General features: G+C 39.3%; 2 protein-coding genes and 1 non-coding gene across 3 annotated transcripts; all 3 read left to right on the top strand.

The window, feature by feature from the left end:
- Positions 1–644: 644 nt before the first annotated feature.
- Positions 645–718, top strand: C922_00405. Its single transcript has one exon. It is a non-coding gene; the product is annotated as a tRNA-Met (tRNA).
- A 3,405-nt stretch (positions 719–4,123) lies between these two features.
- On the top strand, positions 4,124–9,766 carry C922_00404 (hypothetical protein; the record flags this gene model as incomplete). Its single annotated transcript, XM_008816021.1, has 2 exons — positions 4,124–4,271; positions 5,607–9,766. 2 exons carry the CDS (start codon positions 4,124–4,126, stop codon positions 9,764–9,766), a joined length of 4,308 nt encoding a protein of 1,435 aa, XP_008814243.1.
- Positions 9,767–9,803: 37 nt separating this feature from the next.
- On the top strand, positions 9,804–11,974 carry C922_00403 (hypothetical protein; the record flags this gene model as incomplete). The annotated part of the gene is made up of 6 exons (XM_008816020.1): positions 9,804–10,467; positions 10,667–11,117; positions 11,250–11,331; positions 11,464–11,543; positions 11,662–11,698; positions 11,927–11,974. 6 exons carry the CDS (start codon positions 9,804–9,806, stop codon positions 11,972–11,974), a joined length of 1,362 nt encoding a protein of 453 aa, XP_008814242.1.
- Positions 11,975–12,214: the final 240 nt, after the last annotated feature.

Here is a 12,214-nt window from a genome sequence, read left to right as displayed (position 1 = left end):
GGAAATAAATTTAACTGTTATGTTTTTTTTCACAATTTTTTGACTCTTCACAAAGCAACACATTTGTAAAAATAACGCATTCATGCAGTTAAGCATATCATCCATCGGCACGTTGAAGGAGCACCAAAATAAGGACCACAGAACAAAGGAAAATAAATTGAACATAATTTTGCTAAGTGGGCTGCCTAAATGATAAATATTCGTCAGGTTAACTAATCATATGAATCCTTTGACGAAGAAAAAAAAGTATGCTTTTCTGATTTGAGAGAGAAATCTTATCGGACAAAGGAAGGCATTTTGAGGAAAGTCACTAACAATTCGCGAGCTCCAAATGACCCCTTTTTTATTTTCAAAAAAATGAGCACAACAAAAAGTCAATAAAAAAAGAAAAACGCATAAGTTACATTACTAAACTACTCTTTGCTGTAATATCATACGCAAATGGTTCATTATTTACTTAAGTCAAAACTGTTGCGTTAAAAAAAATTTATATACACCCCAATCGACATATTCCCGAAAACAATTTTTTTTGCAAAATAATTTTTCTTCTCACTCATCGCGCATATTTGTTTTGGAAAGAGTTATTATAGAGGAAAAATTCGATGAAAAGGCACTATACTTTTAATTTTGCTTAATTTTATTACGGGTAATTGGCGCAGTCGGTTAGCGCGCGGGTCTCATAATCCCGAGGTCGTGAGTTCGAACCTCACATTACCCAAACGGGCTAAGTTCTGCCCCCCAACAGGACTTAGCCTACACGATCCCGAGTGCTAAGGAGGTTCGCCAACTCTGCACTTTTTAGCTCTTATTACATATGTATTGTTAGTTTATTGAAAAAAAAATTTATAAACTTTCTTACATATCGAATGTTCCATTTATTCTTATATGTTTACGCATGCGGATCTAACAATAGTTTAAGTTGCAATAAAGTTCCTCACATTCAGAAGGGTAAAAAAAAAATGCTATTTTGTTTTTTTCTTTTTTTTTTTTTTTTGCATTAAACTCGGTGCTTAGGCATCCACTCAAGCGTATACGCGCACTATTTCTGACATATGCCAGAAAATTAATTACTGAATTTTTATTTTCCCATTGTAATGAAAAGATATGCGGTGTGCAATTTCCGATCGATCCAAAGAAATTATCTGCTTACCAGGTTAATTCAGCTTATCGGGCACTAAAATGAAAATGCCCCCAACTGCGTTAAGTTCTTCTTTTCTGTATACTCATATGACCTTGGGGTTATCGTCAAAAAATAGCAATTTTTTTTAAAGGATTCGCATTTTTGCTTATATCCTTTCCTTATTTCCATTTTCCCCTTTGTGTTCTTTTTCCTTTTTTTTTTCCGCAAATTTGTGTGCGAAACGAAGTAGCTTATTTGAATATTGCAACTGTATTCAATATTCACGCAATGTCTTATCTTTAAGGGGCCGGTTCTGTTACGTTGGGAAAGCTTCTCAAATATCAGTGTGACTGAGGAAAAATAATCGTTCTCTTCGCATAAGGACTACATTCATTTTAAATTTCTGACGAAGAAAATTTTTGAAACATTATGAAATGCGTATTCCGGAAATGTCATGTAACAGTATGTCGTTCCTCTTTCTGCTTCTACGCTTATATGTGTGCGAAATTTTAAAGAAACAGCATAAATTAATCAGTATGTACAATTCAGCCGTCATTACAATGTCGTTCGTTTTGAGAGAATTTTTTTTTTTAATTTACAACTGTAACGTTAAGGGGAGGGATAATGAACTGGGGTCAAAAATGTGCACTAATTTGTCGCAACAAATGAGGGGCAAATAACAAGGGGGGATATGACCTTAAAATGGAATTCTTATGTGGGAAAAAAAGGGAATGAAACATATTCATACCGTTGTACTGTACGTATTTACTATGCCCATCGGTTTTTTCTCTGCCTAAGGTGAACAATTTTGAAAGCATAATTATCCTCTCGCGGGTGTATGTACATGCTTTCTACGCGCACGCTGCGTATGCGAGGAGTTCCCGAATCAGCAGCCAGGGCGTAGGGAACATGCCTCTCCATGGAAAACTTGCCACATTTCGCATGATGGAATAAACAAATATAACTTTAATGTAGTGCCCTTTCAAATTGGGATATGATCACCGTCGAATAACCACAATTCATAATTCGTAACGGAAAAAAAAAAAATTCACACGTACGGGTTAATTTAATTAAAGACAAGTAAAAATGTCAACATGTAGCGGTAAATATGTGCCGCACATACAATGCTTTAAAGCAACAGCAAAAAAGCTGAAAATTTTCCCTCGCATTCTCGACTAACCATAGTTATTTGAAAAAGGCCACTTGTATATGCTGCTCACATACAGTACGACAACACCTGCGCGGAACCTTCTCTTTTAATTCACCAAGTGAGAAAACATGCAAAATGCTGCACTTTCAAAATAACGTCAGAAAGGAGGACCCTCCTGCAGTGCGATGATGTGGCGAAACGTTGGCAACATGATGTGGCAACCCCATTAAACATACCAAGAGCAGTTACACAAATGAAAAGTTAACCAACTGAGTGAATTGAAGCAATGGGTGTGTGTGTTTTGATCTATACTAAAGGGAGCGATGTGTGAGTAAACCCCGTTAACGACGGTATTGCGCGTCTGCATGTGCATTGGCACATATCTGCTTATACCTCTCCATCTCTGCGTACATGTCCACTGGTGTTCGTGCATGTATATGCGCCCGTAACCCCCATTGTTTGAAGCCTTTAATTTAGTAGAAATTTCCACGTGAAATAAATGCGTATATTCGCGGCTACGCACATGATTAAAATCTTTTAACAAAGCGGAACAAGGGGAAAAAAATGTTTGGGATTTTCCTCCAAAGGGGAAATTAAAAAATGCGCGCGAATGGGAAGGCAGTTTAAATATTTACAAATGTGGATTTACAATGTTAAGAAGTGTTTTTTTTTTTTCTTTTCTTTTTTTCGTCTTTTTTTGCTTCATTTGTGACAGTTCATCGTTTTCTACTTTTACTAACCCGTGCACACCAATATATGCACTGCTTTATATTTCTTAGAACATTTCAGTGAAGTTCCATTTTTTTTTTTTTTTCAAAGAGGGAAACTACATAAAACAGTACAACCTGATTAACTGCACACATAGATGCCACTCTTTACCTTCCTCGTTTTGTTTTTTACTATATGCAGTATTTTTTCCCCTTTTCAATCTTTCATTTTTAGTTGTCACCCCCCCAATTTCACAATGTAACTTTCAGAAGCGGACATTTATTCTAAATGGTCATCTGTAGCCTTCAACGTTTAGCATTTTTCTACAAAAAGGAATGTAGGAAGGTACGTCCAAGGGTAGTTTTACCTCCGCAAACAGTTGTGCATATGTATATGCATAAATGCACATGTTAAAAAATGACACCCACTTTTTTTCATGCGTTTTGACGGCAAAGAATAGGCCTACATATGCATCACGAAATATACCGCGCACTGTTATTTTTTGCCACTTCTCTGCAATCCGCGACGCTGTGATGCATTCCGCCATTTCCCCCACTTAAATTCTGTTCATTCAACTTTTTTATGCGTAAATATACGCCTTTTTTTTTCTTTTTTCTAAAAATACGCAAAAAAATTAAGTGAGTTAAACCATAACTGTTTTTTTTCTGGTTAATTTTTCTACGTATTTTTAGAAAAAGAAAAAAATGCATCATATTGCTCACACGAAGTGATATTTACCCCATTGAAGAAAAAATCGGCGCGGTGAAAACACATGCATACATTTTTGTAAAAAGTTCCGCCGTTGGAAATGAATTTTTTTCCCAAATCAAAATTCCGTGCGGCTGTTGGAGCAAACTACGCGAAGTTTACGCGCCTGCTGGAAATTGCGTGAAATGAGCGGATCATTGTGCTGTGCGCATTTATAAATTGAAAAAATTCAAAAAATTAAAAAAACTGTGCGAATTGCGAGAATTGTCAGAATTTTTTTTTCGAAATTGTGCCAACCGTTTGTGTGAATTTTTTCTGTTAATCGGGAAGCTTTGCACACATGAATTTCGCATCCGAACCAGCCTCGCGAAGCTATCACGCAAATGACTCGCATGACACACCCGCGCTGACCCCCCCCATTATTCTCTCGAACCAAAATGAATAACGCAAACACCTATTCTCCACTGTACAGCTCCTATGAAAACATTAACATATACAAACAGAAAAAGCAACTGGGGGATGAAGATTATGACACATCTACGGCCAACATATCGTGCGATTCCAGGGGAAGGATACTGATAAAGGGTAAAACTCGGAGGTTATTTCCACAACCTTTTTGTGTGCGCCTGTATGTGTACGCCTGTATGTGTACGCCTGTATGTGTACGCCTGTATGTGTACGCCTGTATCTGCAAACCTGTATCTGCATACCTGTATCTGCATACCTGTATCTGCACACCTGTATCTGCATACCTGTATCTGCACACCTGTATCTGCACACCTGTATCTGCATACCTGTATCTGCACACCTTATGCGTGTAACGGGCGGATGAGGAGCAGTTGACTGAAGAGCAGCCTTAAATTTTTGCTTTTAAATCTGTCCAGTGAGCCCAAGCGTCGGCATATATGTGTATGCATTTATCCTACATATGGAATATATGCGGATGTAGCGTATATGTATGCATACGTCTGGTGTCTATTTTTTCAGTCACTTTTAATCATTTGCCTTTTCTTTTGTTTTCTTTTTTTTTTTTAACACCACTCCCATTTTTAATGCGCCTTCCATTAATGCAAAACCAGTTTGTCCCCCCTGCCCATGCCACCTCCCAACGCATGAGCATAAATTTTATGTGTTCACGAGTGCATAAATATACGCACACACATACGTGCGCAAGTTTGCCAACAGGATCCCCCCTACGTTAACTACTACGTGCATTATTTTATTTTTTCTTTTGCATTAAATGTTATACCTTTGGGAATTTTTCTTATTAGACGAAATGGTTGCAAACTGAGACATTTTTTTTACACAAATATTTTTTTTTTTTTTTCTTTTTTTTTTATGCTTCGTTAGAATGTTTCATGAGGATATTCCCCCATGGGCTAATCTTCATTTTATGGCTAGTACATAAAGTGACAGTTTAATTGCCCCCCTTTTAGCGTCCGTCTTGTTTCTTTATGTGTCCATTTGAAAATTTTGACTGTGTGTATGTGTGTGTACTTTTTGGAAGAAATGATAGGGGGTGCGCTGTCCCGCTTCTGAGGTGATACGACTCCTTATTTTGCCATATATGCTTGCTGTACTCCCCCTGTGTTATCTTCACTCTGCTTTATTATCGAATTTTTATAATTGCGCTTCATTCCCATCGAGAGGGAAGTGTCCAAAGGGCGCCGTGCCACATAAATTGAGCCTCTTTGCGAATCGCTCCGCATTCTCCTCAAAGCAGCCGCCCGAATCGCAAGTAGAAGTCTACTCATCATGGCATTTTCTATTTCGGGGGAATATGCCACTGCTACATGTACTTCAGCGTGTTCTACATTCTCCAGGCTTACATACCCTGCGCATACACCACACGTACACAAATAGCTATTTTATATGTAAAGACCCTTGTATTCTTTTTTTTTTTTTTTTACCTCTCTGCAGATATCGAAAATGATAATAAAAACATTCGAACAAGGAGCAACGGAATGGCCAACACAACACATGGTGTGAAAATTACGAACAGACATGAAAAGCGAGAAGTCATTCCTGTTGTCCATGTGAGGAAGAAATCTCCATTTTTTGTCTCAAATAATCACTATGGAAAAAATTCAATTAATGATAATAGCATACCAACGAAGAAGTATTTGCATCCCATTTCCGGGATTCGATATGGAAATGTTTTGAGGTCCAAGGACAGCAACAGCATGAACGATATCCGACATGGTTACAGAAAGGATGGCACCTTGAACAGCAACGTCAATTGTAGTGGCAGTTGCTCCGCCAACTACCCTGCGAACTACATTGCAAGCACACGTGTAAAGGGTGACTCCTCTGCGAGAGGACCGCATAACATCCTCAATTATAGCCCCCAAACTATAGCGAAAAACTTCTCCTCCTACCAAATGTACGACGCGAAAGAAAACAGAAACATATTTAATCAGTTTAACAAAAATATATACGAGGACTACAACAGAATAGTTCTAGATGAGTACAACAGAAAGGTGCAAGATCATCGTAACGTAAAGTACCCAAATGGGAAATTTTCATCATATGATCATAAGTACCACCCAGTTAGCCATAGCCACAGCCCGAGCCATAACGATAACCATAACCATGCTTTTTCTTCGAATGCTCGCGAACCAATTAACTTTTACAGTAATAATAATATTAAGCTGAAAAGGTATGTGCCGTATGGTAACAGGGATTTACAGAATGGCAATCACATACATAACGGTTCATTCATTTTAAGTACCGACGCACAGAAATATGCCACCCTACATATGTTAAATCCCACACACAACACAAAAGATGGGTCCAGAAAAAACGTTTTTAAAATTTTTAACCGAAAAAAAGAACCCAATAATAATTTAACTCCTTCTGTTAATTCGTATTACCATCTTCCAAATATCCAAAAAGGACAAAGAAGAAGTTCATCATCCATAAACAAAACAAACTTAAGTTCCACTTCCTTCAGAAGAAAAATAAACAGCCAGAAAACGTCAAGTTGGAAAAGAGAACCAAATAATAACACCTTCAATAGAATTTACAATTTCATTTTTCCATTCAGTCCTAATAAGTCACGAAATAGTTTTGATTCCAAATCAGAAGTGAATAAATTTGCCACCCCTCCAAGGGATTCCTCACTTAATGAACCCAACCCTATATGCCGTAATGGTTACCTGATGCATAGTAACTCTAATCAAAATAGAGTGTTAAATATGGCAGGATATAACCTACCACGTGTACATAACGATAACATCATTCGTGATTATAGCAAATGGAATTATAGTAGTAGCAGTGCCAATGCCTTTCCGAACATCAGTTTTGCTTCCGCCAACAATGTAGATCATTTGAAGTACACCTCTCCTGCATCTATCTCAAAGAGCGGTAACGAAATAGTGTCCCTACGCCGAGATGATCAGTTTGCTAAAATATATTCTGCGCACACGGGAGCAGTGCCCAATGGAAACCCGCGAATCAGTGTCGTTTCGCAAAAGAATGCCCATCAGGACGACCGTCACAAGTACCACGAAAAGATCGTCACCAATATTTATCAGTTCACTGGTGGACTCGCAGCCAAACGGGACAATCATAAAGATCGGGAGGGCCCAAAGAGGGCTCCACAAAGTGGGACGAATAATGGTGCTAATAATGGCGCTAATAATGGTTCTAATAATGGTGCTAATAATGGTGCTAATAATGGTGCTAATAATGGTGCTAATAATGGTGCTAATAATGGTGCTAATAATGGCGCCAATCACTGTTCTAATAAGGATCCGCAAGGAAAAGGCCAAAGAAAGGCAACATCGCCAGGAGGCGGCACGCCCATGCAGGCCTCCCATGTCGGCCATGTTCTCCATTTTGACCTATCCAAGGACAGTGCAAAAAGCGGAGACCCCACAATTATGCCCCTCGACAGTAAGCAACAGCAGTGGGAAAAAAATAGTGCAATCGAATTAGCCCCAAATAAAAACGCAATAAATGAACAGAATCAGCTGCGTTCAACGAAGGCCATTCACCCGAACAGTCACTCGAACATGGCAGCAATTGTAATGAACAACCCCCCCAAAGGAGAATCGATAATGAAAACCGATAACAATGTGGCGCACACCACCAGTGATACCACAGAAAAAATAAACCAAGTGTTCAAGGAACAGATTAATAATATATACAGAAAGTCTATAGCGAGGGACAACAACTCCATAAAAATTGTAAGTGACCATGAAAGGAATAGCAGCAAGCATAATATATACAACTACAGCACAGTCATACAAAACAACTTCATTAACAGCTCAGATAAAATGTCCAAAATTTTAGTAGGAATAAAAAATGAAAACGGAACGCACAACAAAAATGATACCAATCTAGATTTTGTGAATGTAAACAAGTACATAAATAACATATTCAGAACGAGCAACAATAATTATGATCATACAAGTAATAAAGAAGGTGTACTTATTGGCCAGTACGGACAGGGCAACAACACCTCGAAAAGCAATCCTTTCGGCGATATGCACATTAGAGAGAATACCAAATGTGGAATGTCAAATCAGGATGCCTTTAAAACCTACCAGAATTTCAAACCTAGTAACGACTACCTAATGAACAACGCACATCGCTTACGTGAACTTGAAAAAAAACATGGAGTTATAAGTAGCCCCAACTTATGCGCAAATGATACCACCAGCGGTATTAACGAGAACACGAAACATTTAATGAGGCAATGCATATTGAATAAATTTCTCTATGAGCAGAAAAAACAAGAAAACGAAACCAATGGTAGGAAGAACAACATTTCCAACACCATGGACCATTTTATGTACAAGAATGAAAAGGGATTTGAATCTCTGCCATTGTCAAACGATAAGGAGAACCCAATTGTTAAACTGCTAAACAGGGGTAACCGAGAAGGACCAAACGTCGACGGTAAGATAAATCTAATTGATGGCAACGAACACATCGTTAGTATGCTGAAAAAATTGCACAATGTAAGAACCGAGGATGACTTGGCAGATAAGGTTATAGGTAACATGGAGCACATAAAACTTTCCCACCTTTCCAGCTTAACAAAAAATGAAATAAATAAATTTATCGTGGGTAATAGCACTGAGAATCATAATCAGTACATAAAGTCCATCGCCTCCATGGATAACAATGCGTACGAGCCTCTAAATGTTAAAGCGAACTGTTACGAACCCGCTTCCACGAAAAACCATGCCAATCGAGGGGTACATCACAAGGATGGAACCGAAGATGCTGCCCCCCAAAGTGCAGACGAACATAACATATCACTAAAAAAGGAGAGAAAAAAAAAATCAGGAAAAAAAAAAAAAAGTCCAAAAAATGTGCATTACGATATTGATGAAATATTGCAGCTAAAGTCCAAGGTCTACGAAGAATTAAACACCTGCCTAAAATGCATTAACAGTTTAACCAAAAATAAAAAATTATTTGAGCAATTAAAAAAGTATAAGAATAAGCTTGATAAGAAGGCCCAAATGGGGGCTGACACCTCTGAGCCAAGTCGCTCGGACCAAGCGGAATCCTACTATACGATGAAAAATTCATACATCTCGTCCTTCCTCTGCAATGAGAACACAAGCGCTGACTCGCAGGGACTTCACAGTGCCGCTGTCGTTGCTAGTGGAGACTGCGTAACCAGTGGTGACTATGTGGCCAGCGCGAAGAACCTACCGAAGCTGCAGGCAGACATGAGCATTTCAAACAACACGGACAACAACGCCACGATTATCGCTCCCCCCAGTGATGAGAATAGCGAACTTATAAAAAAGATCAACCGAACCAATTTTGCTGCCCTTCCCCTCGCAGTTGACAACAGTAAAAATTTCACACCAAATAAGGCATGCCCGAATCAGTCCCAAAATAAGCAAATCCGGGTGAATGATCCTGGAAGGAAAAAAGATACAGTGCATTTCAATTTGTTCGATAAAAACGTATTCGAAAAGGAAGAAGAAGAAGAAAAAAAAAAAAAAAAAAAAAGACTCCTACGTGAAGACTGGAGAAAGCAGATATTCGCTGTACAAGGAAGAATCCCCCAACGTGGGGAAGAGGAAGGCTCTCCTCGTTACACTAAATTATAATGGGCTGCTCGAAGGATGTGTAAATGACACCTTGGAAATGTGCGAACATTTAGTAGGGACGTTCAAATTCAATGAATTGATACTCCTAAATGATTGCAACCTTTGCTATCGAAACTTCGTCGCACAAAAGGCCAACAAAAGTAACATCATTAATAACCTCTACGAATTTGTTGTCAATTCAAACAATGGAGACATTTTATTTTTCTATTTCTGTGGATATTCCATCAAAATAATTGATTCAAAATTCTCACAGAACAATAACTTTGCCTTATTGCCAGAGGATCACTCGAAAAATAATTACATCTATTCAAATGAAGTATTTAATATAATTAAAAAGTTACAAGGAGGGAAACAACTGTGCATAGTTTTTGACACCACCTATACTTCATACTTTGTCCCCACTTGCACCACCATCACGTATAATAAAAGCATTGACTCCAGTGAAATATCCAAAAATTCTCATTTACTGAGCACGAATAAGAAGCACGTCTATTCGCTGAGAACCTTTGGAAAGATAAGAAATCGACACGTCGAACCCATTTACGTCGAAAATTTGAGGATGCCCCTGTCCCACGATTTGTATAAACAGGAGGAGATGAAGAAAAATGCAAAGGATGTCCTCGTCCCCTCCATCTTTTTATTCTCCCCTGACGTGAGGGACCGAGGAGACTTTGAGCTCCTCATCAGAAATAGGGTTAGAGGTAGGTGGTAGCCGCGCAGAGTAGCCCACAATCATGTATACCCGTGTGTGCATAGGTGTGATCGGGCGCATACCTTTGGGCTGGGCCAAATGTGCACAACGGAACGTATAAATTCGTCCGTGCATAGCTACATACATACGTAGTTACATACGTCCTTACTTACATATTACACACTTATTCACCCCTCCCCCCCGCGCAGGCCTCCTAACCTACTGCATCGGAAAGGCAATCGTCGTGTTGAAGAAAGACTTCTCCTACCACGACCTCTTCATCGTTGCGTCCCAAGTGCTAATCAACATAAAGAAGGAGTACAAATTGAAATACATAAAATTTAAGCTGTCCTTCCTGAATGACCACTCGCCGGATGATATAAAATTCTTATCGCACGAAAGTCTGCTTCTTAGGGGAAAAGGAAAACCGGAAGAAGAGCCCCTCTGGAAACCCTCCTTACGATTAAACAACCTAAATGAATACATGAAGGACATTTGTAAAATCAAGGAGAAAAAGACTCAGGTCAGTTTTTCCAAAAAGTGCTTGCTCATCTTCATAAAGGATATAAAATTCTGCCCCCACGTCAAGATGGACCCCTCCATTGAGTACTTCGTCAGTTGCTTTGTCAAAGCGAAGGGTCTCAACATACTGTACGTCAGGTAGGTCTCTACTCTCCTTGGGCAGCGGTCCACATCATCCTCTGTGCGAAGCAGCGCGCCGACGCCCATGTTGCGACACCGAAGCTATTACACCCATGCTGTTACATCTATGTGTTTACCCCCCCTCACCAGGCGAAACAACACCAAATGTCAGAAACTCGTCAGGGACAAAATCTTCTTCCTGGAGTACATTATCCTGAATGTGTCCGACCTGGTAACCCTACAGGAAAACGGACGGCCGACTACGCGTCCGTTGTCGCGCCCGAAGAAAAAACGAAAAAGTGGATCCCCTAAGGCGAAACGTGTGAACCAACTCAACCCCTTTCTGCTCATCCGCCACCCGCAGGACAATACCAAAATTTACGTGGAACTGTTCAAAAAGAAGAAAAAAAACTACTTCCTCGCCAGGAGCGTATTACGGATAAGGTAACAACACAAAGCGGTTCCCCCATCACATGCACATAAAGTGCACCCTTATTGTATGTGCACATGAAATGAGCAGAACAGCACATTCTTACCCATTCCCATCCCCTCCCTCAAATAGCAACACGAATGGAAATTTCTCCCTAATGGATGAAAAGGTAATTAAAAGGGAAAAAAAAAGAAAAAAAAACAGCGCCTTTGGAATGTGCTTTATCTTGTTTCCATGCCAACTGATATTTTATTTGGCAATACAAGTGCATGTCTTTGCACCGGGCTGTCTGGAAATAAAGCTCTCCTGTCAACAGTGTGCTACCCATCCATCTGACGCAACTGCAAACGCGGCCCTCTTTGATGTTACATTATCTTGCTTTTTTTCCCACGAGCAGAAAAACATAATCGGCATCATCGATTTGAGCATTAAATGCGTCTCTTAACAGAACGGATCCCCATTTTTTTTTTTTTCTTTTTTTACCTAAAATACCTTTAAGAAGAGTCTCCCTTCGTGGTGACGTCGTCCCGTTTATTTATCCCCCAGCCCTTCGGCTGCCGCTTTAATTTCTTTCAAGGAGCATTCGTATAAGCATAAGTTGTACACCCAAATGGTATGTATCCGCTCGCTCTCTTCATTTTTTTGGTATCAAATGAAAATATCAATTGAAAACAATTTTGAGAAA

Source organism: Plasmodium inui (assembly GCF_000524495.1).
Source record: "Plasmodium inui San Antonio 1 unplaced genomic scaffold supercont1.1, whole genome shotgun sequence".
Classification (NCBI taxonomy): Eukaryota; Apicomplexa; class Aconoidasida; order Haemosporida; family Plasmodiidae; genus Plasmodium; species Plasmodium inui.
Note: the sequence above shows the minus strand (reverse complement) of the source record. Positions and strands in the feature narration are given on the sequence as shown.